The 27,608-nt window shown below is 50.3% G+C and overlaps 2 protein-coding genes across 5 annotated transcripts in view; both read right to left on the reverse strand.

Annotated features, from left to right (window-relative positions):
* The window catches only part of LOC122369355 (vang-like protein 1), a 45,728-nt gene extending 42,453 nt beyond the window's left edge, over window positions 1–3,275 (reverse strand). Inside the window, exon 1 of one of the 2 annotated variants that reach the window (XM_043344036.1) lies at window positions 3,024–3,275. The gene's annotated coding sequence lies outside the window, so the exon portion shown is untranslated. The remainder of the gene's footprint in view (window positions 1–3,023) is intronic. The other variant, XM_043344035.1, reaches the window with a different exon arrangement.
* Window positions 3,276–17,638: 14,363 nt separating this feature from the next.
* Window positions 17,639–26,790, reverse strand: LOC122369344 (peroxiredoxin-5, mitochondrial-like). Of its 3 annotated transcripts, XM_043344016.1 has the most exons (6): window positions 26,654–26,760; window positions 24,582–24,730; window positions 24,094–24,228; window positions 20,031–20,055; window positions 19,847–19,953; window positions 17,639–18,284 (listed from the first exon to the last, which is right to left on the reverse strand). In XM_043344016.1, the coding sequence occupies exons 1-6, from the start codon at window positions 26,712–26,714 to the stop codon at window positions 18,075–18,077; spliced, it is 687 nt and encodes a 228-aa protein (XP_043199951.1). In that variant the 5' UTR covers window positions 26,715–26,760; the 3' UTR covers window positions 17,639–18,074. The 3 variants fall into 3 exon arrangements, with proteins under 3 accessions (XP_043199951.1, XP_043199952.1, XP_043199950.1); XM_043344017.1 differs by lacking the exon at window positions 20,031–20,055 and having other exon boundaries at window positions 19,847–19,978; window positions 26,558–26,790; XM_043344015.1 differs by lacking the exon at window positions 20,031–20,055 and having other exon boundaries at window positions 19,847–19,978.
* Window positions 26,791–27,608: the final 818 nt, after the last annotated feature.

Consider the following 27,608-nt stretch of genomic DNA (forward strand, 5'->3'; position numbering starts at 1 on the left):
TGGGTATAGGCGGGGCAGGTTGGCCGAGCAGCTGACAGGTCACAGCTCGAGCGAAGCGCACGGAGTGGCCAGCCACGGTCACGGTTGTAACTCGTGTGTTGTGGGTCGTGGTAGAGGCTACTGGAGGCACAAGAGTCGGCCGATGACCTTTGACTCGCAACACGATTGCTGAGTTAAATCATCGTGATGAGTTGCAGCAAGTCAGCCGAACACAAAGCGAGCCAGGAGTCGAGCTCGGCTATATCTGCAGTCAATTACGGGAGCGGTAGAGAGTTGTGGGCCGTATAACAGCTGGATCGGCCTGCTCTCCTACTGGGACCTGGTCTAAGGCTAAGCTTAATGCAGAGCGAGCTCCGGTCATCGTCCGGCTTCAAACAGAAGCCGCCGTGGGGTCACGACCACCTGCTGGTCACCTATCGTCACCTCAGAAACCCTGTAATCCTCTCCGTCCCCCCCCCCCCCCACCTCCACCCGTCATAGTCGCAAGCGGTGGACACCCACTGATCCCACGGGGTCATATTTACCAGTATAACGCCTTTTGGGGCGACCAACGGAGCGAGCGAGAGGGTGAGTCTTGCACGTGCGAAATTTCGAGGGGGTACCTCCAACTGACTTTAGCACGGCACCCTACTGACCGGTTTCTAGCGATGTGCCAAATTTGAGCACAATCGGCCCAGCCGTTCTCGAGATCTGGGAGCGGCACCCTGCACGTGCGCACGTGCAACATGGGTCCCAACTGACTTGTGCATGGCACCCTACTAACTGGTCCCTAACCGTGTACCAAATTTGAGCGCCATCGGTCCAGCCGTTCTCGAGATCTGGAAACGACCCCTGCACGTGCGCACGTGCAGCAGCACCCCAACTCTGGCACATGGATATGCAGTGCCTAGTGGGTGCCTACCTACATGCCAACTTTCAGCGCAATCGGCCAAGTAGTTACCGAGATATTGCAACAATTACAAAACTGACACCTCTTCGTTTTGCACGTGGCACGTGCATAAGGGGTCACCCACATGCATCGGGAATAGTCCAATACTTGGTAGAAGGAATGAAGCTACCGTACAAAAATTACCGCGTGTAAATCGGTCAAGTGGTTGCTGAGATATAAGCCTCGCAAAAGCGTCCGCACGGCCGGCCGGCCGGCCGGCCGGCCGCTCATACTCAGAAATTTCTGTTAATCTAAGGAAAGACTACGCTCGCTTCGCTCGCTCCGTAATTATTTACTCCATGTCACCGAAGGGGGACTGCCTGTTACTCTGCCCCGCGCTGCCCGAATGTATACTCGCTCACGGTTACTGTGAGTAAACACGGCGAGATTTGTGACGAGTGAGCGGCAGCAGAGCTGTGGTGTGCATTCCGCTGTTCACTCTCTGCTCTCCCGCTGTTCGCTGTCTCAGGTCCCGCTGCCCGCTGTCAGCTCTCACGCACTGTCCACTGTTTGTTCTTGTCGTCCCACTGTTGTGCCGGGTCCGCTGTTAACAGTTCGTTCTCACCTCATGGCTACTGTTAGACCGTCTGTACGTCATAACGAACCACATCAATGGCACACTGCCAGTAAAGTGTAGACCGAGCGTCTGAAAACGGCGGACGACGGCAGCGGACACGCCAGGCGGCGGTTTTACAGCCGCGCGCCGGCAGGGTGAAAGGGCAAACGACCGAGCCCGTCCGGTTGGAGACGTTTGTACTCCGTGATGGATTTGGTGTAACAGGTGACAGCGGGCCCTGCCCTGAGCCACTCCGAGGACAGACTGGTTTTCAGCTGTCTGCGACCCACTTGGCAAACAATTATACCGCCTCCTCAATGCTGTCAGGTTACTTTGTGAAGGCAATTAACTAGCGCGTCGAAAGCCGCATATAATTGGTTAAAAATGATGACGGTACAAGTAAACGGCCATGATATGACACATACAACACAGTGCTAACAAACAAAATCATTCCATACTAGACGAGAAATGTTTGTGCTGGTTATCTCATGTTACCTTTCTATCTCTGCATCACATTCTCCGTTTCACTATGAAAGTTGTGCCAGCTGGATGGTATCGCAGCGCACCTTGCCCTTTGCGACCCATCCCCAGTGAATGGAGACCGCTCCACAGCCCCTCAATGGAGCCTTTTTGGACGCCAGATCGATCAGTTTGACTGAATCCGAAGGACATCGACGGTCGGTCCACCGGCCACGAAATAGAGGGTTAGCTGGGTGACTGGGCATCATCCCTTTCAGCGTGGAACAAATGCCGAAAGCAAGGCGGACAGGATCTAGTCGACCGAAGCGACCCGCCTGTTTTGACCATCCACGACATCATTAACTACTAGATAGTAGATCAATATCGGGGCTCGAATGGACGACGAACTAAATCAATCGTGAAAGCTTTGTTCTCGTCTCTCTGTGGTCTTTTTACACCGATTAGTCGGATCTGTCTCTTGTTTAGTCGAAACACATGAATTATATTTAGACAGATGACATTAAGATGTCTCTCAGCGATACACGGATTTGTCTTCTCGTCATGTACGAAATCTTACGAGTGCCAACTGCCGACACGTTATCTGATTGTTGAGTATTTCCAGGGAGTTGAGTATTTACGAATGTTTCTGAGCGGACTTAGCGGCCTTGTGGCGCATCTGTGCCGACTCGGGACCACTCGTGGTGCGGTGGTGACGGGACCGTGGTCCACTACTGGTCCACCGGTGGTCCAGTGAGGGCTGGGTGGCTCCGATTTGGTCCGCTGACCGACCCTCGTCCCACTGCTGCCATCGACCGCTGCTCCACGGCGGGCCGCTCGGCGGTGAGGACTGCAATATAGGGCCGTTATGCCGGCCGATCGATGTGAGCTGGCGCCAGCAGTCCTGGAGCCCTCCCCCGCCTCACCAACACACCCCTACCGCCCCCGCCAGCCGACGATACTTCTGCCGCCCCCGCTAGCACCGTGAGCCCCCCCCTCGCCCCCCAACCTCGCCGCTCTGGTTCGAGCTGAAGCCTAGACCGGTGTAGTGTCCACTGTCGGCATTGTGCCCCTACGACCTACCTGTTCAGAGCAGCGGCCTGGAGCGGCCGGTGGCGACGCGCACATGTGCCGAGTAGATTTCACTCCTCTGAAGAACTTGATCACGATTCGTAGGGGACTGAGACACCTCACACGACACTCACTGCTCGTCTCTCTTCGCAAAATGCCCAGTCACTCACAATACACGGCGGCACCCACGCGAACACCACTCGAGAACGCGCCTCGACCGCCAACAACCCACACCTCCGACGGACACTCCGCTTCTGCTGCGACGGTAGAGGCCGGCGACGGCGTGCCGGCACTACAGCGCCTCTGGCGGCCAAGCGCAACACTACTCACGGAGTAGCCGCAGGCGGCCCGCCGCTCCGTGTGGCCTTGGAGCAGGGGAGGGTTCCAGGGACCCAAACACCGCACGCTATACAAGCCGCACAACTCGGCTATTCGATTTCGAGAGTCTCTTCGCTTTGGTTGGTCGCCCCAAGCACCTCCGGCCGCAAGAATCAATCTCGAGCCGGGACGAAATGCGCCACTAAATTGAACTCGGACCAATAAGTGTCAAGGGGAGCAGATTTACGAAGCTAAATTGTCGACAAATGTAATTGAGCCTCGGCTCTGAAGGTAAACACTGATTCGGCGTCCACTTTTGATATTGGTCAGGTGCGTCGTGGGAGCTGGGCTGGAGACAAAGTTGAGGCTCAGGCGCCACTGGCAGCCTCGCGCCTCAGCTGAGACTGAACGAGGATAGATACCCACCAAAATCGATGGACAATGGTCGGTTTTTAAATTTCGTTCCGGCGCTGCGATTGACGTGCTCAAAGTCAGGCTTCATGTTTCCTAAAATTGTCAACACCCCATTCGATCTGACGCCTTCCAGCGACCTAAGTAAATCCTCATGCTTATTGCCAGTTAAATTTCCCGATAAGTCAGTAATGCGGCGAGCCAGCGCTGGTGACGGGTGCCGCCGGGGTCACGGTGTAATTGGCCGCCCCACCCCGGGGGAGAACCACCGGCGCCGCCGCCCGGGGTGCTCCCAATCACCCACTTTCCCCGTCCTGAGACCGGCGCGACCGTCATCACCAGCCGTCATCAGCGGTCGTCATCGTCTCGCCACTTAGGTGACCGCCGCCGCCGCCCGGCTGCACCGCTGACTGGACATCAGCGTGACCCAGGGGTCCGAGAGCGGGCCGAGTCGCTCTGTCGCACGACATCCAGCCATTACGAGAGACCAGAGGTTATTGGAGCAAACAGGACTAGTCACCACTTCCTGAAGTAATTTGTCAGTACCTCAGTGCCTTAAGTGTTAATTGCCAAGGGCTTGGGTAACAGCTAAGAAGGTAAGTATGCTTTATGTAATAACCCACGTATAACAAAAAAGGTATTATTAAAATTGGTTTCCATGTTGGGCTTTAACGGGGTGCCCACTATAAATATCTGTGACTTGTGAGACTTAATTTTAAGCATGGTCGTTATTGCTCCGGTAGCAGTTTTTGGTCTCAAAATTATCAAGAGTGAGACACACCTGATGCACAAGTAGCTGTAACAGATTCGAGACAATGATGATAATAAGGAAATAAAACCGCGTGTGGATTCGTTTTGATTTCTAGAAAGGGCTAAACACCTAAGCTGCTGGTAATTTCAACTTACGCTGGGTTAAAATTGACTTTTCGGAGTGAGTGGAGAAGTTTGACTCAGTTTTCTTCGATTCCCCCGGCATGCCTGCGATGATGCAGTGCCGCAATGCATGGACTGCCTGCGATGATGCTGTGCCGCCGTACACTGCACTCCTGCGAGGATGCTGTGCCGCCATACACAGTTCGCATGCGGTGATGCTGTACCGCTATACACAGTACGCCTGCGATGATGCTGTGCCACCATACACTGTTTGCATGCGGTGATGCTGTACCGCCCTACACACTGCGCCTGCGGTGATGCTGTGCCGCCATACACTGTTTGCCTGCGGTGATGCTGTACCGCAATGCATAGCTTGCCTGTGAGGATGCTGTACCGCCATGCACTGTTCGCCTGTAATGATGCTGTACCGCCATACACTGTTCGCCTGTAATGATGCTGTACCGCCATACACTGTTCGCCTGCGAGGATGCTGCACCGCCATACGCACTGTTGCGGGTTGCGGTACCTATTGTAAATATTGCTTGCAATAATATACCACCTTTAACAGTCCCTTGCGGGCTTTCTATGCTGCTTGAAATCGAATAACGGTTATTAGAGCTTTCTCGACATTTCCCAGAGTTCGTTAATTGTCACGATCAGTTAAACGGCGTTGGTAGGTCACTGCTACAAAAGTGTTCGACGTTTGGTGTGATAGGGCCCAATTGCTTTTTCAGCAATATAAAAGGCTTATTTATCTAGGTATTCATTTATGAAGTTATGTTACGAAGCCACTTCAGACGCGTTTATTTCTCGTCCTGCCTCGGTTACGTCAGTCGCGATGTCCCTGATCGATCACCCACCTTCCGTTTGGCGGACGACCAAAGCCAACGGGACACGGGCGGCACGGAGGATCTCTCCACGGTCATTCATCGACCCAGAGTGTCTTCTGGTCCCGGGATTGACACCCGGATGACGAAACCCCGCTACCGGGAGTTGGCCGGTCGTCGGTGAGCGTCTGCCATAGGTGATGACGCTGGACTGATTTTTGGCTCGCCCACAGTCAAAGACGGTAATTGGGGACACGGTAGCTCTTACTACACGGGACCAACTGGGCACAGGAGCAGTCAGTCTGCCAGAGCCGGTGTTGCATCAGGCGGTAGGCTGCCATTGAGTGTGGTATTTATAATACTTAGTGACGTCAGTAGACGCTCTTTGAGAGTTGACCTGACACAGCTGGCGAGATTGGTGCTGGAATGACTCACGGTGGAATGCGCTAGCGGGTAGGTACTGGGTACTGCATAGCACTTTTGAGAGAGCATGGGTAGAAAAACTAAACCCCTGGCGCCTGGACCTCGTGAGATCCAGCTCAGTCTCAAAAACGTCTTCTTGTGTTTGATGTTTAAATGAATAAGTAGATATAAATAACTCGTGTCGAATGACAAGCCATGGATGAATGACGACAATCCACTCATAAAAATGTTGCTGAATATGACAAGCGGAAAAAGCATTCATGAAGACTAAAAGAGTACCAAGCTTTACTTGCTTAAATTGGAGCTTTAATATACCTAAGTTATTACCACTTTGCGAAGGCAACACTATCTTTCACATTTTTCAACGTTCCAGTACCACCCGTCTGGGCTACGACATAAATGCCTACCTCTGCCGTTTCCCAGGAACCGACTGAGCCGCCAGTGGGACTCGGGGGCCTGATCTCCAGACGAATATCCCGGGCTGAAAGCACGCGGCATATGCAGTTCTGGCAGTCATCAGATATTCTGCATGCATTGCAATTCCAGATGCACTTAAATGGACGCCGCTCAGCCACGAGGGCCGACAACATCGCGGAAACGACAAATGTCCGATTCGACGAATTGCAAGGCGAATCTTAAAACGTGCATAACACCGAATAGACAGTTATAGCGTTTTGGGGCCACTTTTCCAGTTAGTCAATAAAATAAAATGGCACGATTTTTTATTCAGATAGGCTGACGATGCAAATTGTGAACGAACTTGCTCGCTTGAACTTGTGGACGTCAATGCTCCGGTCATGCCAGCGTGATTTGAATAAGACACTACTGAAAATAACCAATGATATAGCGCTGTCAGCCGTGCCGTCCCCACATCGAGAACCCTCCTGCCAATCTCCAATATACTGCCACATCCGCACCTGTGGAGATTCACACGCACACAGGGGAATCTCTAATCAGTCCCGTTCCCAGCGCTCCTATCAACTCTCATCCCAGCTCTGCCGCTGTCTGCGAGTCTGCCCGTCTGAGCGGCGGGTTCAGTGCCATGCATCAGGCCGGTATCGACCGTCGAGTGTGCGCGGCGCCGACGGCAGACCAGAGGTGACTCAGCCCTCGACTATCGACCGCCGCGGACGAACCTGGCCGCGGGCGTCCAGCAGGGCGCCCCCGGCCGACGCCCACCTGGCCACGCGCTGGGTATGCGCCCCTGTGGACCCGCTCGATAGGTCACCAGCCAGAACGGATGTGGATAGGATATCGTCAGCGGCATAGATGTGGCGTCAGTAGTGTGGAGCTGATGTGCATGTTTGCTTTTCTTTTTCGGCGGCACGGGTTTCATAAGCACAGACACTGATGATGAGAAATAGGGGCGAGCAAACAACAGTTGCATCAACATTCGGAGTAATATATTTTGGGGCATGATGGATCCTGGCGGGGTGCTTGTGGCAGCAGTTACCAACTGATGATTGCATGAGAAATCCATTAAGTCACATTGCCTAGCGATAACGACATATCTACACCCCACAAATGACCTCTATAGACGTTACTCAGCTCCATTAATATAGCACGCACTGGTAGCACCACCCTATCCATTCTCGCCGGGATCCATCGAGCCGCGACACCTCATAACTCGCGCAGTACCATCAGTCACCTTCCGTGCGGGGGTCGCCGCCGATCGGGTGCCCATTCGCCCACCCTGCGCCACCGGCCACTCGGTCATCGGTTCCTGAAGGTGACAGACCCGCCAGGGCTCAGGCGGCTGCGTGGGGCGTGCGGTTTGGTGCATTCATTGCCGTCTCTACTGCTGCTGAATGGCAGCCATTGTGCAAACGGATTGATGGTGGGCGCACTAAACGTTCAGTACGTGTTGGATGAGTGCGTTTCGTTTGATGTGTCGTAATTGCTTTTGGCTCATAAATGCAAATACATAACGTCCAAATTAATGAAGGTACAAATGGACATACAAATGAAAATAAACAACAATACGTCGCCAATGTAGGCATCCACGACCCAGGAGGGACGTGAACGAAGCACCAGGCCACATTGCAAACCATGCCTTGCTGCTACCTTTCATCGATGTAAACTTGGAGAGCTGGACAGCGGCGAAAACAGACACTGGCATCATAATTCGCATGGCCTTCTATGTGCCGACGACCGACGTCTTAGTAACTCGCACACCTACATCACTGGACTCGGGGAGAATAGCGCCACATGAAAGCTTTATATCCTCTGACAGAATTAACTTTTTTTTCTTTTTTTTTTATTTATTCAGGCCTCCCTCCAACGGGCTCATGTATGCCCATTTACAGGAGGGCTCCTCCTCCTCCTGGCCCATGTTCCCCCACCCCCCAGGCTACGGCTGAAGTGGGAGCCTACCCCACACCTGGTGACACAGCCGGGGACGACGCCCGCGGAACGGGCGGAACCGGGAATCGAACCCGAACCCGGCACCGCCCGCACCGCGGGTCGACGCCTTAACCGACTGCGCCACCAGGGCCGTCACCAACTTGAATTCACAGGCAGGGATCATATCGACCAAACGGGCTTGATAGAGTCATTTAGCTGAAACGGACCCGTCACACAGAACGACAGGGAACTAAAGGTGAGTGGTAGTTTTAACTTGTAAATAATGTGACAACTGACAGTGGATGAACCATCACTGTAGTAAATTTACGGTTGATATGAAACCATGGTGATTTAGTGACCTTTTAAATACACCCGTAACTCCCGTCTCCGCGTCTCCCACGAACAAAATGTGTAAGGCGGCACAGCATCCCTTTAACAAAATGTGTAAGGCTGCACAGCATCCCTTAGACAGGATATGTAGGGTGGTGCAAGTATCCCTTAGGCAAAATGTGTAAGGCGGCACAGCATCCCTTAGACAAAATGTGCAAGGGCCAAGGCGGCACAGCTCAACTGTAAAAATATAATTTTGAAATTATAACTAGGCAAGGCAATTGACGTGCAAGATGGCACACCATACATTATCCGTGGATAAATGCAAAATCATCGACTGTTTGTAATTTGTACCGATTTAACATTAATGTAGTTCGAATTTTGAACGTGCATAATCACACAAAATATTCTATTTTTCTAATTAGCAGACCACGAATACAACGGTCTCAAACTCAGTGTGATTTGATTTTTCAATTCGGACACCGAATCGCTGATACTTCGACCTCTCACCGATATCAAATGTGCATCGGTAGATCTGGGAACGTAATCTCCGAGTCGGAGAGCACCATATAAACTGCATCTCCAGAAACCAATTCCCTCAGAATATGCCGTCATTAATAGTGGATGCTGTGCGTCGCTGGTAGCCAAGGACTCTAATTCTCTGGCCACGGAGCTGATCAGCCCCGGGGTCCCGGGTGGCGGGCCGGCTGTTACAGTGGCTATTGACCACGGCCTCGTCCCCTTCTGTGCGGAGTAATTAATTAATTATTTGTCGAGATGAGAATGGCTGCGGCTGTCCCAGAGGGGTTGCCAGTGTTGTCTGCCAGTAATGTGGGTGGAGTTCGGTGATTGGCCCCGGCGGCTGATTGGAAACAGATGAGCTCTGTAGAATGGGATGAGGTCTGCATTATTCACACGTGTATGCGTTTACGTCAACCATCTACGCTGCACTAAGTAAAATATGTTGAACTTTTACCAGGATTTGACGATTCGCCTTACGATAGCCTCACTAGCACCACAGTGACCAATACCATTTATCGACACTTTTTTAAAAACCCCACATCTGCTCTCCCGTGAGTTTCCGGGAGGCACGAAAGATCTCCTTTTAAAGGTAGTGTGCCACCTTTGGAAGATTTCCCATTTTATTTTTCCTAGGATCAGAAGCTTCTGTTTTTACCTAATATCGCAAACAAAATCAAAAATGGGCCTGGAATAGTGCCTTTTTCGCCTAAAAGTTTATCGGTTTTTCGATATGTATAACAACTGTAGTGGGCTGACCTGCAAACAGGCGTCGGCAACAATCGCGAATGCGGCGCACATGTGACAATAAGCAAAGGTCATTATAGAGTTACGACGTACGGGAATGAGTTATCAGCTCTCTAATCGTAGACAACACAATGTCGAGCCTTAAACTGTAAGCCTGTATTGGTATTGTTTCTTTTACTTGGCTGTCGAACATTATTTATGGTTTGAAATATGATTTTATGTAAAATAATTGATATGAAAAAGCCGTCTCTTAAGTTATAACCCCATTTCACCACACGCAAGTGGCAGAAATGACAATGATCAGCTGACGCATTTTTCTTGGCCGAAGTCAGAGCGCGCGGCCCGACGCACCACCACCGCACCACAAACTACAAAGTATGAGCAGAAGCCGCGCCCAAAGCCAGGGCCCCGGTAACGTGAGGTAGCCGAGTCGGGGCAGCGTGCGCTGACCCAAGCCGGGGCCGCAGCTTTGGGCGCGGTCTACCGCATCCCCGCGGGCAGCCCCGGGCTATCACATGACACCGGGAGGACGCGCGACCCCGGCTTGGGTCAGCGCACGCTGCCCCGACTCGGCTACTTCACGTTACCGGGGCCCTGGCTTTGGGCGCGGTCTACCGCACCACCTAACAGGCGTGTTCGAAACCGCAGGAGATGATGATGAACGGGTTTATCGAAACTTGATTGGATGAGCATATCGGTAATAGCGATTTCAGTGTGTGCATTTATTGTTCATAGTGGTGTGAAATGTGGTTGGGGTACGACCGACAACCCGTCGGGGCGAATTTCGCACTGGGGTACTCAAAATTTGAAGAATTTAAGACGTTTCCATGAGTTTTGAAGGTATGGATAAGTTCTAAAAATCTGGTTCTCCTTATCTGGGCCATTAACTCCATACGGTCCAGGAAAGCTGGCACACTACCTTTAACCCGCGCCCCGTTGGGCTCTGCCGAGCAACGCGCCCCGTTGGGGGGGGGGGGGCATTTTGGCCCTCCCCCCTAAGATCTCGAGAACCACGCAACCTATCGACAAGCGGCAAACGGTGTTGGATAGCCCTATCAGGGAACGACCTTGTGACCCAATTTTATTGACCTAGGTCAAACCGATGACGTCACAGGTCAGGTCAAAGGTCCAATTTTCACCGTTTACAGGCATTTCAAGAAATGCGTTGTAAAATCGAGTAAAATGCATTTCATTGAAAATCATCGATGGGGAAATGTTCTTCAAACACATATTTTGCTAGTTGAGGTCACTGATACCAGGTCAGGTCACAGAGGTCAGGTCACTGGGGGGTCACAATATGAAAGTGTCGTGTGATACATGTGTTATGGTCCATTTTACATGACAAATGCGATTATGTGGGTCAGGGAGCCTTTGGGGCCAGTTTAGGTCACGTTTTGGTCTAGGTCAGGTCAAGGTCAGGTCAAGGGCAGGTCAAATTAGGTCAAATTTCAAAGTTGATATTTTTGCATAAAATGGGTATCGAATCGATGCAGCTCGTCACGGGGAGTTCAATGGTGGTCTTTGTTTTGCCGTACGAGGTCTAGAATCGCTAAAAATTGAGTTCAAAAATTTGACGTCATCATTTTTGAACAGTTTTTTCGCTATAGCTTGGCCAAAAAACGAGATATCGATCTGAAATTTGGTATGTATATAGAAGAGCGCAGGGACTATCACATATTCCGGTTTTTCCGAAATTCGGAAAATTTTGGATTTTTTTTAGTTTTTCTAAAAAAAATCAATTTTTTGAATTTTTGGGTCAAAAACCCAAAATTTTGAAAATCCCAGATAGCAGTTTTGTAGCGCCGCTTTTTGTCTACTAGACCATATAAAGAACTTTGAAATTGCTTGATAACTGTAGATTTGGTGAGCGTTTCAAGATTGCATGTTTTTTGCTCATTTTTGCTCGAACATGACCTCAGTTTGACCTCAATAACTCCTGACCTAAGGTGACCTAAGACTTGAAATTTGGTGTGAAAGTGTCAAATTGATGCCCGGGAAGGTACTGAAAATTTGGCGGCGCTGCGCGCCGCCGTTTTCTTGCTATTCAGGAAAAACCACAGGGGGGGGGGGGCCAAAATGGCCCCCCCAACGGGGCGAGGGTTAGTGTCCAATCGTCCGATCCTGATTAAATATGTGTGTTCGTAGGCCTGTTCTGGTATTGCTTTATCTGCCAAGACAGACAAACGTGAGAAAAATCGAGTGAGTTGTACCTTTTTGAAGGTCTCTAACCAACTTGTCTGAAATTCACCGGAGAAAAAATGTGGGGTTTAAAAAAAAGGTGTCGTTATGACCTCACCTTGACGTGACCCTGGTTTCTACGTGACATAATTTAGATGGTGGTAGCGACAGAATGGACAGTCATCTTATTACAACACTCAAAGTTTGACACAAACGTATAATTGCGTTTACGTGGAAGCCGAAACTACATAAGTATTGGAGGTCGTCCTATTCCCACGCGAGTCTTCTACCACCGCACTCGACGGCGCCAGTACTCTCTTCTCAGCAGAGTCTGTTCTCATGGACTAGAACTAGATGAACCTTGAATGGACTCCGATCGCCGGCGAATTCGCTCGGTGGATCGTTTTATGGCTGTGATGGCCCGCCGAAGGGCCCTGACACGCCCCGCGGGGCCACACCGTCTCACCCGAACACAATGGATGGCCCGGCCGGCCGGAGACCATCGGCACTGGGCTGTAAATGGGAACCGGCTGGGAAGGATGGCTCTCAGCTCGTCCGGCGACAGGCTGGGATAGAAGATGTCATGTCATATTGGGTTATGGGAGCTGGGAATGAAGTTCCATTCCACCGACGTGAAATTGAGACGACGGAAGTCTTGATATGCCGACCACCAGCGCCAGTATCCTGCGACGTATAACGGCCAACCACCAAACAAAAAAGATCGGCTGGTGAGGCAGTAAAGTGTAAACCGTTCGTATGTACCCAGTGTATGCGCTGAGCACGACCTATTATCATACGAAGATGCATTTAAAAGAATAGGCCTACAAGATAGCGCGTGGAAGTGTCCAAAAATAGCCACTTATGTTTGAGCATCATTGCCGGAAAATTTGCCAGCAACTTCATAAAGGACATTTCCACCATACGCACTTGCCGATAACACAACCCTATTTCTCCTGAGCCAGAAACTAGGCCAGCGATACAGTCATTCACCCAGTCACCTAATTACACCGTTATAAATTCGGTTGCGTTTTGTCAAACACCTGCCACGGACGGGTATAATTAAAACTCTGGCACTGGCTGGGTGAGTCGGCGCGGCTGTCCCCACCCGAGTGTAGCACGCGACAGTCGCCGGCGGCACGCGACTGTGCGCAGGGTCGACGGGAGCGCCGCTGAGTCAAGAGGGACGCACAAAGTACGACGACAACGAACGAACGAACGAACGAACGAACGAACGAACGATGATGAACGACGCACGACCTGGAGCTGCGACGCCGGTCACTGCGAATTCGCAGGAGTGGAGATTGGGGAATCAGCCTGGTGTGAACAAAAAGGTAGCTTTGATCCAACTATGAGCATCAGATACAGCGAACGAGAGAAGTAAATTTTTTGATGAATCTAACAGTGCAATATATTTATCGAATCTTCTGAATTAGGCTAGGAAAAAAAGACATTAAGCTAGTCATTTCCCGTCCCATTGAATTCAACGCTGACAGTAAACATCAGACAATAAATAAATTGCAGCCGACATTACCTAAATCAAATAGCTGACGAAAAGGTTACTTTAATTTCAAATGCAAGCATAACGAAACCATGTCACTCAACGAAGGAAACAATACACCATCGCCTTGGGAAAATAAATAACTTAGGAAAGTTCGAGACTGACGATGTTTAATCACATTCGTAGTCGTTTATTCTTTTCTATTGTCACACACCTCCGAGCGGTCTAGGGAAATACACATTCTTGTCAGAGAACTTACGAAGTCGACGTGAATACGGCCCCTGGGGCCGTATTCACGTCGACTTCGTAAGTCAATTTTCTTTCGTAAGTATAATTTGGTATTCATGTCGACACTTCTTAAGTTTTTTCTTACGAAATGTCTGGATATCTACAAAAATCGGTATTCACGTCAAAATTCGTAGGAATATCTTAAGAAATTCGTAAGAAGCGTTTGGTGCATTGACCTTTTGCCTTAATCATTGAGATTTAGGCATCCTCCTTGTAGGGATTTACACAACTATCCACTGTATATAATTGATAGAGACAAGTAGAAAAACACGGAACAAATAGTGCATGGACGCGTTTCGATTATTAAATCTTCATCATCTTTTTTATAAAAAAAATCAATTTTTTGAATTTTTTGGGGTCAAAACCCCAAAATTATGAAAATCCGAGATAGCAGTTTTGTAGCGCCGTTTTTTGTCTACTAGACCATGGGCCGTATTCACGTCGACTTCGTAAGTCAATTTTCTTTCGTAAGTATAATTTGGTATTCATGTCGACACTTCTTAAGTTTTTTTCTTACGAAATGTCTGGATATCTACAAAAATCGGTATTCACGTCAAAATTCGTAGGAATATCCTAAGAAATTCGTAAGAAGCGTTTGGTGCATTGACCTTTGCCTTAATCATTGAGATTTAGGGATCCTCCTTGTAGGGATTTACACAACTATCCATTGTATATAATTGATAGAGACAAGTAGAAAAACACGGAACAAATAGTGCATGGACGCGTTTCGATTATTGAATCTTCATCAGCATGACATACCCACAAAGAAAACAAGATATCTTGTTTTCTTTGTGGTTATGTCATGCTGATGAAGATTTAATAATCGAAACGCGTCCATGCACTATTTGTTCCGTGTTTTTCTACAACTATCCATGCATTTGTGCATTTCATTTTAGTCAAACCAGCAAGACGCCTTTTGGGGCGACAAACGAGCCAGCGCGCGAGTGAGCCCCCCACACATGCACTGTACAGAAAGGCGAAGGACTTCCAACTGTTCCAAAAATGCGCCACTGTTAAGTGTTGGGGGCGCCCCTCTTCTACTGGGCAAGCCCAACTTCTGTATGAGGTGCCTTATTTCTTGACATTGATGGACATGCACTTTTAGTGGATGGGGAAGCACCTGTACCCCCATACATATAGAACGTTACACCACTGGGGGGTCCGTAAGACCCCCCAGCCTTTTGGCCGCTGATCGGCTTGGCCGCTGACCAAACTTGAGCGCAATCAGCCCAGCTGTTCTTGAGATGTAGAAGCGGCACCCTGCACGTGCGCACGTGTAAAATGGTTCAAACTGGATTTTGCCCGGCACCCTTCGCACCGGTCCCTATAACCGTGTGCCAAGTTTGAGTGCAAACGGTCCAGGCGTTCTCGACATCTGGAAGCGACCCCTGCTCGTGCGCACGTGCAGTAGCACCTCAACCGTGACATATGACAACGGATTTCCTGGTAGGTGCCTACCCACATGCCAAGTTTCAACTCAATCTGGCCGGTAATTGCCGAGTTATTGTAATAAGAACAAACGTGACACCTGTCTGTACTTTGCACGTGCAGCGGGTGGTCACTCACATGAATCAAGAGTACCCGATGTTTAGTAGAAGGGCTGCAGCTACCCTAAAAAAAAATTACCGCAAGTCAAACGTCCTAATGCAGTGGTTGCTGAGATATAAGCCCACTTTGAGAAATTGGTAGTCTCAAAAGCGCTACTTCTGCAAAAAGCTTGGACGCCCTTGACTTCTCACGTGGCACGTGCCACGATGGTCAATTAGATGCATCAAGATAGTAAATTGCGGGTTAGAAGGGATGGGGCGGCCCAACAAAAAGACCACAAGTCAATCAGTCCAGCGGTTGATGAGATATAGGCCTCCAAAAGCATTACAGGCCGGGCCGGGCCGCTCATACTGATATTTTCCCGTTTTATTGAAAAGACTTCGCTTCACTCGCTCGCTGGTAATAATTTTGCTCAATAATAACAGCCATTCTTAGTCCAGACAACCATTAGTGTCAATTCTTAAAATAATTCGTCATTTTAGTCTTAGCCTACTGCACTGATTTATCGTTGCGTCAGTTTACGACAGCTCGGTGAGTATTCGTAAGTCCACCATACCGTTAACATTATGTTCTTACGAAAAACTTAAGAAATTCTTAAGATGACACGACGTGAATCGCACTTACGACATTCTTACGAGAATTCTTAAGAAAAGGTCGACGTGAATCGCAAGCTATCTACGAGAATTTTTTTATTCGTAAGATATTTTTGCTGTCGACGTGAATACCAAATTTTCGTAAGAAGTAGGTCGTGCGTAAGAAAATTCTTACGAAAATGATCGACGTGAATACGGCCCCAGGCCCCAGGAGCTCTCAGCTCAGCTACTTCCTCTGCTAGCCAAAATTTCCGAGCTTATTTGCAGTATTTGGGCTTATATTGCTAACAGCTGTAGCCCCGCATCCTGTGAATTCTCTCTCACAGGCTCACCAGAAGTTATACCTACCACCGGGGTTTCCGGCTCGACCGTCTCGCCCCGCCGTGACCGCGTCCTCCGCCAGTTCACACCCAGTCGCCAGCCACTGAGGCTCACTGCCGGCCGGCGCTAACAACGTCCGTCCATTGTCACCGGTCCCAATTAGAAGGTCAGGCGCGCACACACACATACAAACAGCGACAGTCGGCCCGCGCCGGGAATGTCACAGCCGCCGGCTCCCAATCGGCCCGCGTGTTTTCACGCTCCGACTTCAAAGCGGGAATCGCCGCGCGGACCGACGGACATCTCACCAATTAATTGTCGGAGAGGAAGCCGACACAAACAAAGCGATCGGCACATGTTTGCGAAATGAATGTCAGCGACGGGGCTTCGGATTCACTTAGCTTCAGTAGGCGTGTGCCAAAGTCGATGACAAATTGAAGAGTTTTGACAGATGAAGTGTAACACACAACGCTGAAAAGCATCAATCGCTATTTTGCAACCAAACACCAGGCAACTGGTTGTTCGTAGGCAGCTGCAGTTGCATTGCATCCTCATCAGAAATTTCAGATGTTTTCAATTTCGACAGTAGAGATGTTCAGTATTTGCAGAGCGTCAGCAAAACAAAGACAGCTCCACGATGCCCATTAGTTACAATGGACGAGCGGTTTGTTTTTAACGAGAAGGCATTGGGAAAACTCCAGGTGCACTCTGAACGATGAAAACAAAGAACCGGTTCCGGAAAAAAACCCACAACCGAAACATTAAGCAACGTTGGCAAATGGCATCGATTAAAAATAAGAACCGGTGAAAATTGTGATGCTTGGACAAATTTTAGTGCTGTTTACGGCATGTCGCTTTATGTATTTAAAACCATTTATGAGCCACCTACGGTATCGTTTTAATTTGAATGACTGCACTCGGGCGCATAATGCACGAATATGTAGCCCCTCTGCAAAAAGAAAACGATAAAAGCCCAATCAAATTCGCTAAAATCGTCACCGTGAAGTGACAATAAATTGTATGTCTGGTGTAGGAGCACCATAGTCGTGGGGCTCGTGTCTGTACTGACTTAGTGAGCATCGGTCAGTTAGAAAGCGTCTCACTTTTTGACCCAATGTTTTGTTTTTCTTGGGGGGGGGGGGGGGGGCGTTTTTTAGAAGTAGCCAATAACTTTTTATAACTGTAGTCATATGTTTGTCACCAATTAATGTGTCACCAGTCAATGGAGAAAAAGAAGAACAACTTATATCAATTATGGAGATGTAGAAATAACAAATGAACGCCAAAGAGGGAGATCACAAGAATCGATAAAATATCAGACGAAGATAATACGGATGGGGTGGCATTGCAAAGCCAACGCCCCGGGAAAAAAATCTGATCTGATCTGTTTGCGACGCAAAAAGCTGGTCATTCATAACCAAATATTTATTGTCACCGTGCAGTGCTCACGATTGTGCTTCATATAATAAACAAAGACACACCTATCTGGTGTTTGGACAATAGACATTCTAAACAATATATTCTGGAGAGGTTTTGTTACAAGCTCAATATAGCGAACAGCCATGATTCGCCGGTTAACACCTCGTAACCAGACTCTAAGCAGGTTAATTCTCAACGATCCGACAAAAGTCATGTCACGTTTCTGAGAAACATTTACAACACTCAGCTCTCTGAATGCCCTACGCTCTCACTGCCACGGCCAGACATCCCAGCTCCCCTTCTCACCCCGCTCAGCCCTCAGCGCGCCCAGCTCTCCCCTTCTCACCCTCCGTCTCACAGCTCTCCCACCCCGCTCACCCTCAGCGCGCCCGTACTGGCCGGTCCGCCGCCGCCGCCAGCGCCGCGCTCACTTTTTGGCCAGCTTCTTGGCGAGTACGTCGGCGAGGGAGCAGGAGAGGCCCTTGCCGTCGGGCTCGACGTCCAGCGACTCGACCACGCCGTCCTGCAGCACCATGGAGAAGCGCTTGCAGCGCACCGTGCCCAGGATGTCGGACAGGTCGAAATCCATGCCCATCGCAGAGGTCAGCTCACGCTTCACGTCGGACAGGATACGAACCTGGGGAGAGAAGGGTTAGATCGTTATAGCCTTCAGGGATGGGATCAGGTGGCCAAAGAGCCAGAATAAGATCATCATTGGGACGAGTCGGGTCACCATACCACTGATCTGTCGATGCCGACCAACCGCCGCTGCGAGGCGAACGGGAGTGGGGCATTGCTGGAGGTGGGGTAACAGCATGTGCTAGCCTTGTGTCAGCTTTGGCCTTTGTCTTTCGTTCTAAAAAAGTAAAAATGGCGAAGCCAGAAGTCAGAACCTGGCAATCGGAACAAAGAGTCAGCGACAATAGAGCCAGGCCAGAGGACATCAGCGCCCCCTGCTGCCCGGGTCAGCTACACTACAAGGGCTCCCCGTTGGGTAGCGCCACCTAGCGCGTGGGGCACGCAGTGGAACACGGGGTCGGAGGGACAAAACAGCACAGACAGGTGGCGCTAGCATCAGCGAGCAAGGTCTGTGAATGTCCATATCCAAGACGGTATCGTGATCCAGAAAATAGTATGGCTACCACGTTATAGCATGCTGCAAATAGTTTCATAACAGCAATTCATGCATCTAGGATTGCCAAAATGCAGAAAGAAAACACCGCTAGCTGAATCATACTTGTTCACTTATCACGTTGTCCGTACACCGTACGGGGACCCGCAGTTGCTACTGTACAGCGACCCTGAGTAAATGGTCCCCACCGTTCCGTGCTTCTATCCTCAGGATACTGAAATCCTTCTCCTCCACGCCGCAACCCCCCTCCGGGCTGGACAGGCAACTTTATCTCATGCGGGCTGCTCCCTTGGAGCGGCACCGTTGCTCCCGAGGGAGCGCACCCCGTAGCCGGGTGCAGCGAGTGCCTTGGGGCTGGGTGGCCTGTCCTCTGGACGGGCTCAGCCCCGGCGACTCACTAGGGTGCCTGTCCAGACCAATGTCTCCCCCTATATCCTATCATCCTCCCGGCTCTGAAATGGTCTCATTGGACCGAAAGGGCCTAACCCAACAAAACAAAACAAATAAATTGTCCCAGCATCCCCACAGAGAACAACGATAAGCTTTCAGAGTACATGCACAGAAAACCTCAGCTGCTCTTGCATAAGGGCCGGCAGTCTATGTCAATGTTATCGGTTGTTACTGGACAGGGCAGACGGTTAGACTTGGGGTTCGTGTACAGTAGCAACTGCGGGTCCCCGTACCTTATCTTTTGTTTGTTTGTTGGGGGTTAGGGGCGCGCCGCGCACCTTATCTTTGCGATTTCAGCTACAGACACGTAAAACACCAGCTCCATGATACTGTGGAGGGTCACCATTTATTCGGAAATGCTGAGCCCAACCGCTAGCCTAACAGACCACTTATAGCCAACTGCACTTTGCGTTCCTACACCCCAGAGCATTCCCAGAAGCGCCTCCAAGGCCCGTTCATTCCTCCTAACCTTTCCCTCAGCGCGCTGCACCTCCAGCCCTCACCTTTCCCCCTGCTCCCTGCACCTGGGCCCGGCCGGTCGTCTTACCCTGCCTTCTGTGCCCTGCGCCTTGGCCGTCTCACCTTGCCCTCTGCTCCCTGCGCCTTGGCCGTCTCACCTTGCCCTCCGCTCCCTGCGCCTTGGCCCAGCCGGCGGTGACGAACGGGTCGTTGACGGCCATGCAGACAATCTCATCCACACCAGTCGCTTTCAGGGTGTCGGCCTCCTTGATGTAGCCGGGAAGGTGGGTCTGAAAAAGGAGGCAGGTGTTAGCGGTCGAATATGGGGAGAGAGGTCAGAACCCTTGATGTAGCCGGGCAGGTGGGTCTGAAAAAAGGAGGAAGGTGTTGGTTGGTGAGTCTGAAAAAGGACGAAGGTGGTGAGTCGTTGCTGGTCGAATATGGGGAGGCAGGTCATCATCCCTGATGTGGCCGGGAAAGTGAGTCTGAAAGGAAGAAGAAAAGAGAATGGGGTTGCCAATGACAAGTTTGGGGTCACCGGGGACGGGGAGACAAGCTTGCTGTAACTCCCTGATGTAGTCAGGCAGGTGAGTCTGAGAATAGAGAACGGGGGTGTCAGGGGCCGTACCAGTGGAGTGGGGATGAAGGATATTAGGAGGGTTCATGCAGCGCCAGGTGAGCGGCACACTTGTGAGTGTCTGAAAATGACGGCTGCTAAATAATTATCTTCCTACAACGGCGACTACACACTCCTACCGTAGCACAGTCATGGCTGCAGTTCCCCACGTTCCAATGAGTTAAGGCCGCGTTCATCCCGGCCGCAGCTGTTGGTCTCATTAGTTTGAGTGATCGAGCATCTGCACTCCCCCCTGCTCGCTCAGCTGCACGTCCGGCCTTGGAGGGCTAGTCGACTGGGCTCTGCGACCCCAATGTGTTTCTCACACGGACATGAAGTCAAAGCCAAGAGTGGTAGCTTAGTGATAAAACTCATCGCACTGTCTTGTTGGTTATGTTAAAGCGCAAATTACCGAACAGGTTTAGATGTCGCCTCGACGGAAAAATGCGCGAGAGTCCTCTTAACATGATTGAAGCCAAGCAAGCCAAACGCCAACGCGCTGTCACTGCCGTTTGAGCCACTTTGAGCTGTCACCACTCACTACCAACGCAAAAAGCAACAGATGGTCACCATGCCAACAAGAACAGTGCCTCTTCGGCCTGCCGGGCTCGGTCGATAGGTACTCCATACAACGGTGATAGCGCGCGGTTGTCCACGCTCCCATACGCCACTCTTTAGATCAAACATGGGGGAACGACGGGCGGCGACAATCCAGTGCGCCAGGCAGGGAGGGGGCCCCGCCGACGGGGCCTGTCACTATGGGCTGCCCAGACTCAGCCGCAATGGCACGGTGCCAGCGACGCCAGTGAATGGCACACGACAGGATGCCAAAAAGGCCGGCGTGAAAACCTGCCCGACATGACACAGCATGCGGCTGCGGCTGCGGCAGTCAGGTAGTTATTGGAGAAAGCATGCAATTATGCATAGCTCCATAAGTGATAAACAACATTTTTGTCGAATAAAGCAGAAAGCGTAGCGAATAATAGAACATCTTCAATCTTGCTCCTATCCGGTGACGCGGAAGGTAGTGGACGTGGTTGCTAAACTCGGTAGCCGGTACTTTTTGCAGCTTCCGTCCCGCTACTGTGGTTAAACCAATGACACTTCAGTGTTGCAACATCCCCCCGATATCGCCATGTTTTCGCGTAGTCTCGTCACTCCACCAGTGCAGTGTGCAGCAGTACAAGGAAAATCCGCAGAATGTCAACACAGGGTGGGTGCAGAGAGTTCCAACCACAGTCACCATCGAACTATTTGCAACGGTATCGGTCAAAATAAGTCTGAGCTAAGACTACACCAAGATAATGATTTACTGCTACAATAAATTGCGGCAATGAAAAAAGAGCCTCTACATATAGACTCTAAATCCAAGCGCACATGCAAGCTATCAACTCTCATCCTTGCTACGGCGTAAGCACCCTTGTTACGGGTTTTGGACAGCATCCCGACCACCAGCGGCATATATAAGGATACATCAATTCTTAAGGCTTCGGACACAGGTGTGGTGTGACCCGGTACAATCCAATAACAGGCCAGACGGAGCAGAGTTACGTGGGGTTACGTACCGGATCACTGCGCTCAGGTGTGGAGAATTCACCATCTGAGTCACGCCACAGGCCGTCACGACGAAGCCAAGTCACGGGTCGGCGCGCGGCGGGACGCGGAAACGTGCAGTACAAAGCAGGCTGTTTCAGATGATTTTGAGAGATATGGGAATATATGCTTAACCAAACCGTGTCTCAATGCCTGTTAGAAAGAAGAGGAATGGAGGGTAATAGGCCATATTCACGCCTTTTGTTGATTTGATTGGACAACTTTTCGAGCGAACAATTCACTAATGAGTAGGGGATCAATGAGGAGACGTGCATTGCAAGCAAAACATAATCATTCTTAGATGACAGTCATCCTCAAGTTCGAATGTCTAGCGTAGTTGCTACAATCTTGCCTCGCATAGTTGTTACAATCTTTGGTGCTGCTTTTGTCCCGAGCTGTTACATGCTGAGTTGTCATGGCGACACCCCACGGTAGCTAGGCAACGCTCAAAACACGATAATTAATCCGCTTTCAACTATGACAGGGACGTGAATGCATCTCAGTTAGTCCAGCAGCGTGACGCAAGTAATATCCCAATAACGTTAGTTTCCCAATAACTTGTTTCATTTCGCTATTGATCGACATCTCCGCCGACCACTGTCGGGCACGGAACACTATCGATAGCGACAAACATCCGATGATCATCGTAAACGCAGCAATCGGACCACAAACCAATGTCGAACGTTCGAAAATTACGTCCATTCCAGCGATGGAATAATTCAACAGCACAATCACAAGAGCGCTGCGCCAAGTCGGAGCAAAACGCGGCATTAAAGCATGGCAACTGAACATTGACCAACAGGCAACAATATTGAGGCACCGCCACTTGGCTTGGTCGGTGACGTGACTGTGAAGGTCCCTTGCACGCCGCGAGTTCTGTGACCCCAGGTCAGTTCGGGAACTAGCATTTATGACCCAACGCTCTGCATAACAGCCTCTGCACCAGGGGGGACAGTCTTTGCGCCCGGCGGGAAAATTCCCTGCAAAAGACGGAACAGTCTTTGCAGTTTGCACCCAGCGGTAGTCTGTATACCCGGAGGGAAGACTTCACGCCCCCGTTGGGAGGGCCTGTGGTCAGCGGTGGTCTAAGTCCGGCGAGACAAGTCTGTGCAGTCGGCGATACCACCCCTGCACCCAGCGGAACCGAGCTGATTATCCACGATAGAGCCGGTGAACCCCGGGCCGCGTCCCAACACGTCACGCCGGATCAGGCGCGGCAAATCACAAACTAGCTAGGGATTCCCTGAGTTCCTCGTCATCCTGCCGCCGACAGACCGGCAGCAGCGTTCAGACCCAATGACTCAGCACTCTCTCTCTCCCCTGCACGAGGAGGGGAAATGAAAGGGACTCGACAAAAACGCCGGACGCCTCGCCAGCCCAGCCAGCGAGGCGGAAGGCACGTCTGCATCCGCCGTCTGGCGACATTGAGCGGAGCCTGGGGCCGTGGGGTGAGCAAAGTGACGCGGCGCAGCTGGGGGAGTGACGTCATCCTAACGACGCGGAACGGGCCGTCGGCACGACTCGCCGACAGCAGACCGTGCGACTACTAATGGGGCAGAGCAAACACTCTCCTGTGACTCTGTGGACTCGCGAAACCGATCCACAGTTAGTAAACACGGCGGCGTCTTTAAGGATAGCGTTTAGGAGGAAGGGATTGGCGATGTAGCTCTACTGAGTACCTAATGACGTTTGTTTAGGTTGTTTACTGCGACACAGCGTCAAACATTGCACCATAAACATGGCGCCACAAGACCCCGAGTATACCGCGGTGTAAACGGATTGCAAGAAGACCACATGTATGATTCATGAGCTGGTGACTTTATGGTAGTCATGGGAGCAGAGGTAGTAAAAGGCATGCAGTCTAAACAGCAGCACGTTTGAAACAGGTTGACATACTGCATACCATTACCATTCCAATTTTTCAGGCCACACTTTGTCATTCGTCCACGCTAAACCGAAAAAAAAAAATAAGTGACGTTGCTAGAGCTAAATCCGGAAAATTGACAACGTAGCACCTTTTACAAAAATCGGGAGCTTCCTGTTTTTAAGGTGCAATTTTTAGTTGCCATTGTTTTCTTTGGCAAACATATCTGTTAAGAATGTTAATATCGAATCCTGTAAAACTAGCATACATTAACCCTAAACCGCAGCCCTCCAGACCAATAAATACCGTCAGTGACTGTCCCTAATCCGTACCTGGGAGCAGGCCGGTGTGAAGGCGCCCGGAACGCCGATCAGGATCACCCGCTTGCCCTTGCAGAGGTCACTGGTCTTCACGCTGTTGGCCGGCGAGTCCTCGAAGAGGGTGGCCTCGGGTAGCTTGTCTCCGACCTGTGAGGGACAGCGAACTAGGTTAAACAGAGTCAGCACCATCAAGGCGAGTATCCACTCATTGACTAAATGACATCCCAATGATCCATCGAATCAGTCGTGGTTTGAAGCGGCTGCATACAAACTGTCCGCAGTTTGTTTCGTAGATGTTTTCCTCCAATCCCATCGATCACAGAAATAACCTTGCAAAGATGCCGGGATAAATAGCGATAATTATTTCCCGAGTAGGTACCACACATAAATAATATAAAATAAATAATAATACTAAATACACACTACCCCCCCCCCCCCGCCACACACACACACACACCCTAATCCACCCACCCCGTCTCATCCACAGCCCACACCGGTACCTTGATCATGGCGAGCGGCGTTGAGGTGGCGAGGGAGCGGGACGGAGCACGACCGACACAGGCGGAGGCTGGCGACGGAGTGAGCGAGAGCGCCAGCCGCCGGCCGGCCCACTGGCTCCAGCGCAGACATGGGGCGCGCATGGTCACCGCTGTGGGCAGAAAGGACGGGCGGGCGGTCACGGACGGGTGCACGGGCATGGGGGAGCGGGTGGTGTTGTTCGGACGCATAGCATCGCAAATGTTCACGTAAAAGATTTGAAGATGTACACGTTGTACTGTTAGGAGAGCAGCCTTCAAATCATTTGTTACCTACAATTAGTCGCAAAAACCAATATTCGCATATTTGCTGAATTTTAGTCGCTATTTTATCGTAAAAGCTCCGTAGGTAAGAAGTTATGTTACCTACTCAACACTCAGTCATGTCAATTAAATCAACTGCTCATTCTATTCGATAATCTTAACCCTAGAACGCCTAGGGGGGGGGGGGGGGTTGTATCAACCCCCCCCCCTGAGGTTTTTTCGAAGTGCACGCTAAACGGCTTGTCGTAGCGGGCTGAAATTTTCAATACCCTCTGGGGCAACCTTTGCGCATCTTTTGCCGAAAAAAATTGATCGGGTCATGTCAGGTCACGGAGTTATGACGTCATAAGAGGTACAGCCTCCGGCCGGATTTTCACAAACTGAGTGCCAACGCCCGAGGTTTCCTGCCGGTGGTACGGACATCGGTCGATGGATCGTGATGAAACTTCCCATGCATGTTGGGGCAAGTATTGGCTATCATATGGTATAAGAAATTTGACCGGGTCAGGTCAGGTCACGGAGCTATGACGTCACAAGAGGAACAGCGTCCGGTACTATTTTTGAAAAGCGCCCGAACCACTATTTTGCTAATTCTTGTCACCTCAATGGGAATATGCAGCAATATTAGCTTCTTTAGGGAGCAAATGGACCTCCCAAATCCAAAAATACAATCAGATTTCAAAAATTTAAATTTTGATTGTTCGAATTTCTGCCGCCGACTGTGACCTTGCCGACTTCCGGCGCTCCCAACGCTCCATTTTTAGAGCTAGGGAAACGAAATACATACCAAACGATAGAGAATTGATCAAGGAACACGATAGTGAAGGTTTCAAGTCGATATCTCCCACCGTTTTGCCGCAATCGCCGCCGAAAGTTGAAAAAAGTCTATTTTTCCGAAAATTTGACCTTTGACCGGTCAAAAGTAGGTCAAATGTTGACCTAGGACCAAAAAATATACCACCAATCGCGAGATCTCGTTGAGAGCAATCCGTTGGTTTTTTCCGCTAAGCTCTACGACCTTCCGTTTCGAAACGCCAGGGGGGGGGTCGTAACAACCCCCCCCTGGTCGTTCGTGTTATGAGAAATGGCCTGGTCGTGCGAGGGTTAAAGGAAATAGTTCACTTTCACGAAATTATTTTTTTTGCAATGGATTTATGATTTTTTATGTTCAAAATGATCAGCAAAGAAAATAAAACCTATTTATAACAAAAGATTATTTTCTATATTTTGATATAAGAAGAACTTTTCAGTTTCTGTAAGGCACAGGCGATCCAGTATGAAAAGAGCATGGGTTCCGAAAATTCTTCAGAAACTAGAGAAATTATCGCGGCCACCGGCATTTGGGCGATCTGCTGCTGCTGAATGTCCTTATTGATCAGTACGAGAATTTCTCTTGAGTTCTCGTAGATAATTTCACTAGTTTCTGAAGAATTTTCGGGACCCATGCTCTTTTCATACTGGATGCGAATATATGCAAGGCACACATCCTGGGACGAGAAATAGAATATCTTTGCCTAGGGTGATCGTTGGGCTGTAAAAGCTCCTGATTTATGCTCGTCTCAGCCCAAGCTACGGAACTGCTATTCCAGTTCAAAACCCATGTTAAAAAGTGAACTATTTCCTTTAACTCTGAGGACTCTGTGGCCAATGGTTTGTTACTGCTGTAAAGCTCTTACCAGGCAGCCAAGACGAGCCCGGAAGAAATAAGACGGGAAAAATAGAAAGAGGCAGTCACGAAATTGCTCTCAAACTAACGCAGTCATCGCACTCACAAAGCGCATCGTGATTGCGAGGCGGAACCGCGGCGTTAACGAATACGAGCTCGCACATCATCGTGACTTGGATTCCAGTCTGTCACCCAGTCACCGAGCAGTCCAAGCGCGCTTGTCGGGCTCTCCGACCACAAGCTGGCCAGAATGAATCAAAAGCAGGGCAATGAATATGCATGGCACGTGATAATGTTGCAGATGCAGCGGCGTACGATTGCGTCAGCATACGGCGGTAGACGGCCGGTGTTGAAATGTCCCAGTCTACCCAATGGCTAATCGACCAGTCAGCGGCGCTGTTTCTGCACTGAAGTCGGGTATTCACAGGCTGAGTAGCGACATGGGAACGTGACATCGGGTCACGGGTGGATTAACATCAGAAATCAAACTCCGCGGCTGCATCACTCTATGCGAGACATTCATTATCGAACTGCACATTCTTTGTAAAAAAGAGAGTATATTGTATGATTTTGATCCCTTATGTCTGATGGTAACGTCACATAACAACAACGATCCCCAATTAGCGTCGCTATGGGGGGGGGGGGGGGAGGGGCAAGCGAGGCAACTTGCTCCCCCCCCCCCAGCCTCTGACCGGGCACCCACTGAGATTGATGCAATTGCAGACTCGATGATATTTCGAGGATCGAAGTCGGGGAAAATGGGAGCAGCTTTCTGAAATGGATGTGGAGTCGGAATCGGTCGGCGTCGATAGCTCTAGCCAGAGTCAGAGCCACAGACGTTAAAATTTTCAAGATTTCTACTCCAGACTCGGAAATATCGATCAATGTTGATTCAATCCATTTCTATGGTGGTTCATTAATTATCAGAATGAGGATGAGATTGAGAGGACAAGACAACACAAGACAAGAGAGAGAGAGAAGAGAGAAAAAGGGGAGGGGAGGGGAGGGAGGGGAGGGAGGGGAGAGGGAGGGAGAGGAGAGGAGGGAAGGAGGAGGGAGAG

The sequence above is a fragment of the Amphibalanus amphitrite genome, unplaced genomic scaffold, assembly GCF_019059575.1.
Source record: "Amphibalanus amphitrite isolate SeventyFive unplaced genomic scaffold, NRLGWU_Aamphi_draft 001027F_arrow, whole genome shotgun sequence".
NCBI classification, from domain to species: Eukaryota; Metazoa; Arthropoda; class Thecostraca; order Balanomorpha; family Balanidae; genus Amphibalanus; species Amphibalanus amphitrite.

Bases quoted from the DNA above. Each gene is read 5' to 3' on its own strand.
- LOC122369344 (XM_043344015.1), bottom strand. From the start codon at position 26,714: ATGATGTGCGAGCTCGTATTCGTTAACGCCGCGGTTCCGCCTCGCAAT. The intron at 19,979-24,093 runs GTACGGATTAGG...CTCCTTTTTCAG, and splicing joins TCACACCGGCCTGCTCCCAG to ACCCACCTTCCCGGCTACAT. The intron at 18,285-19,846 runs GTGAGACGGCCA...TTCTCTCCCCAG, and splicing joins CGCAGGGAGCGGAGGGCAAG to GTTCGTATCCTGTCCGACGT.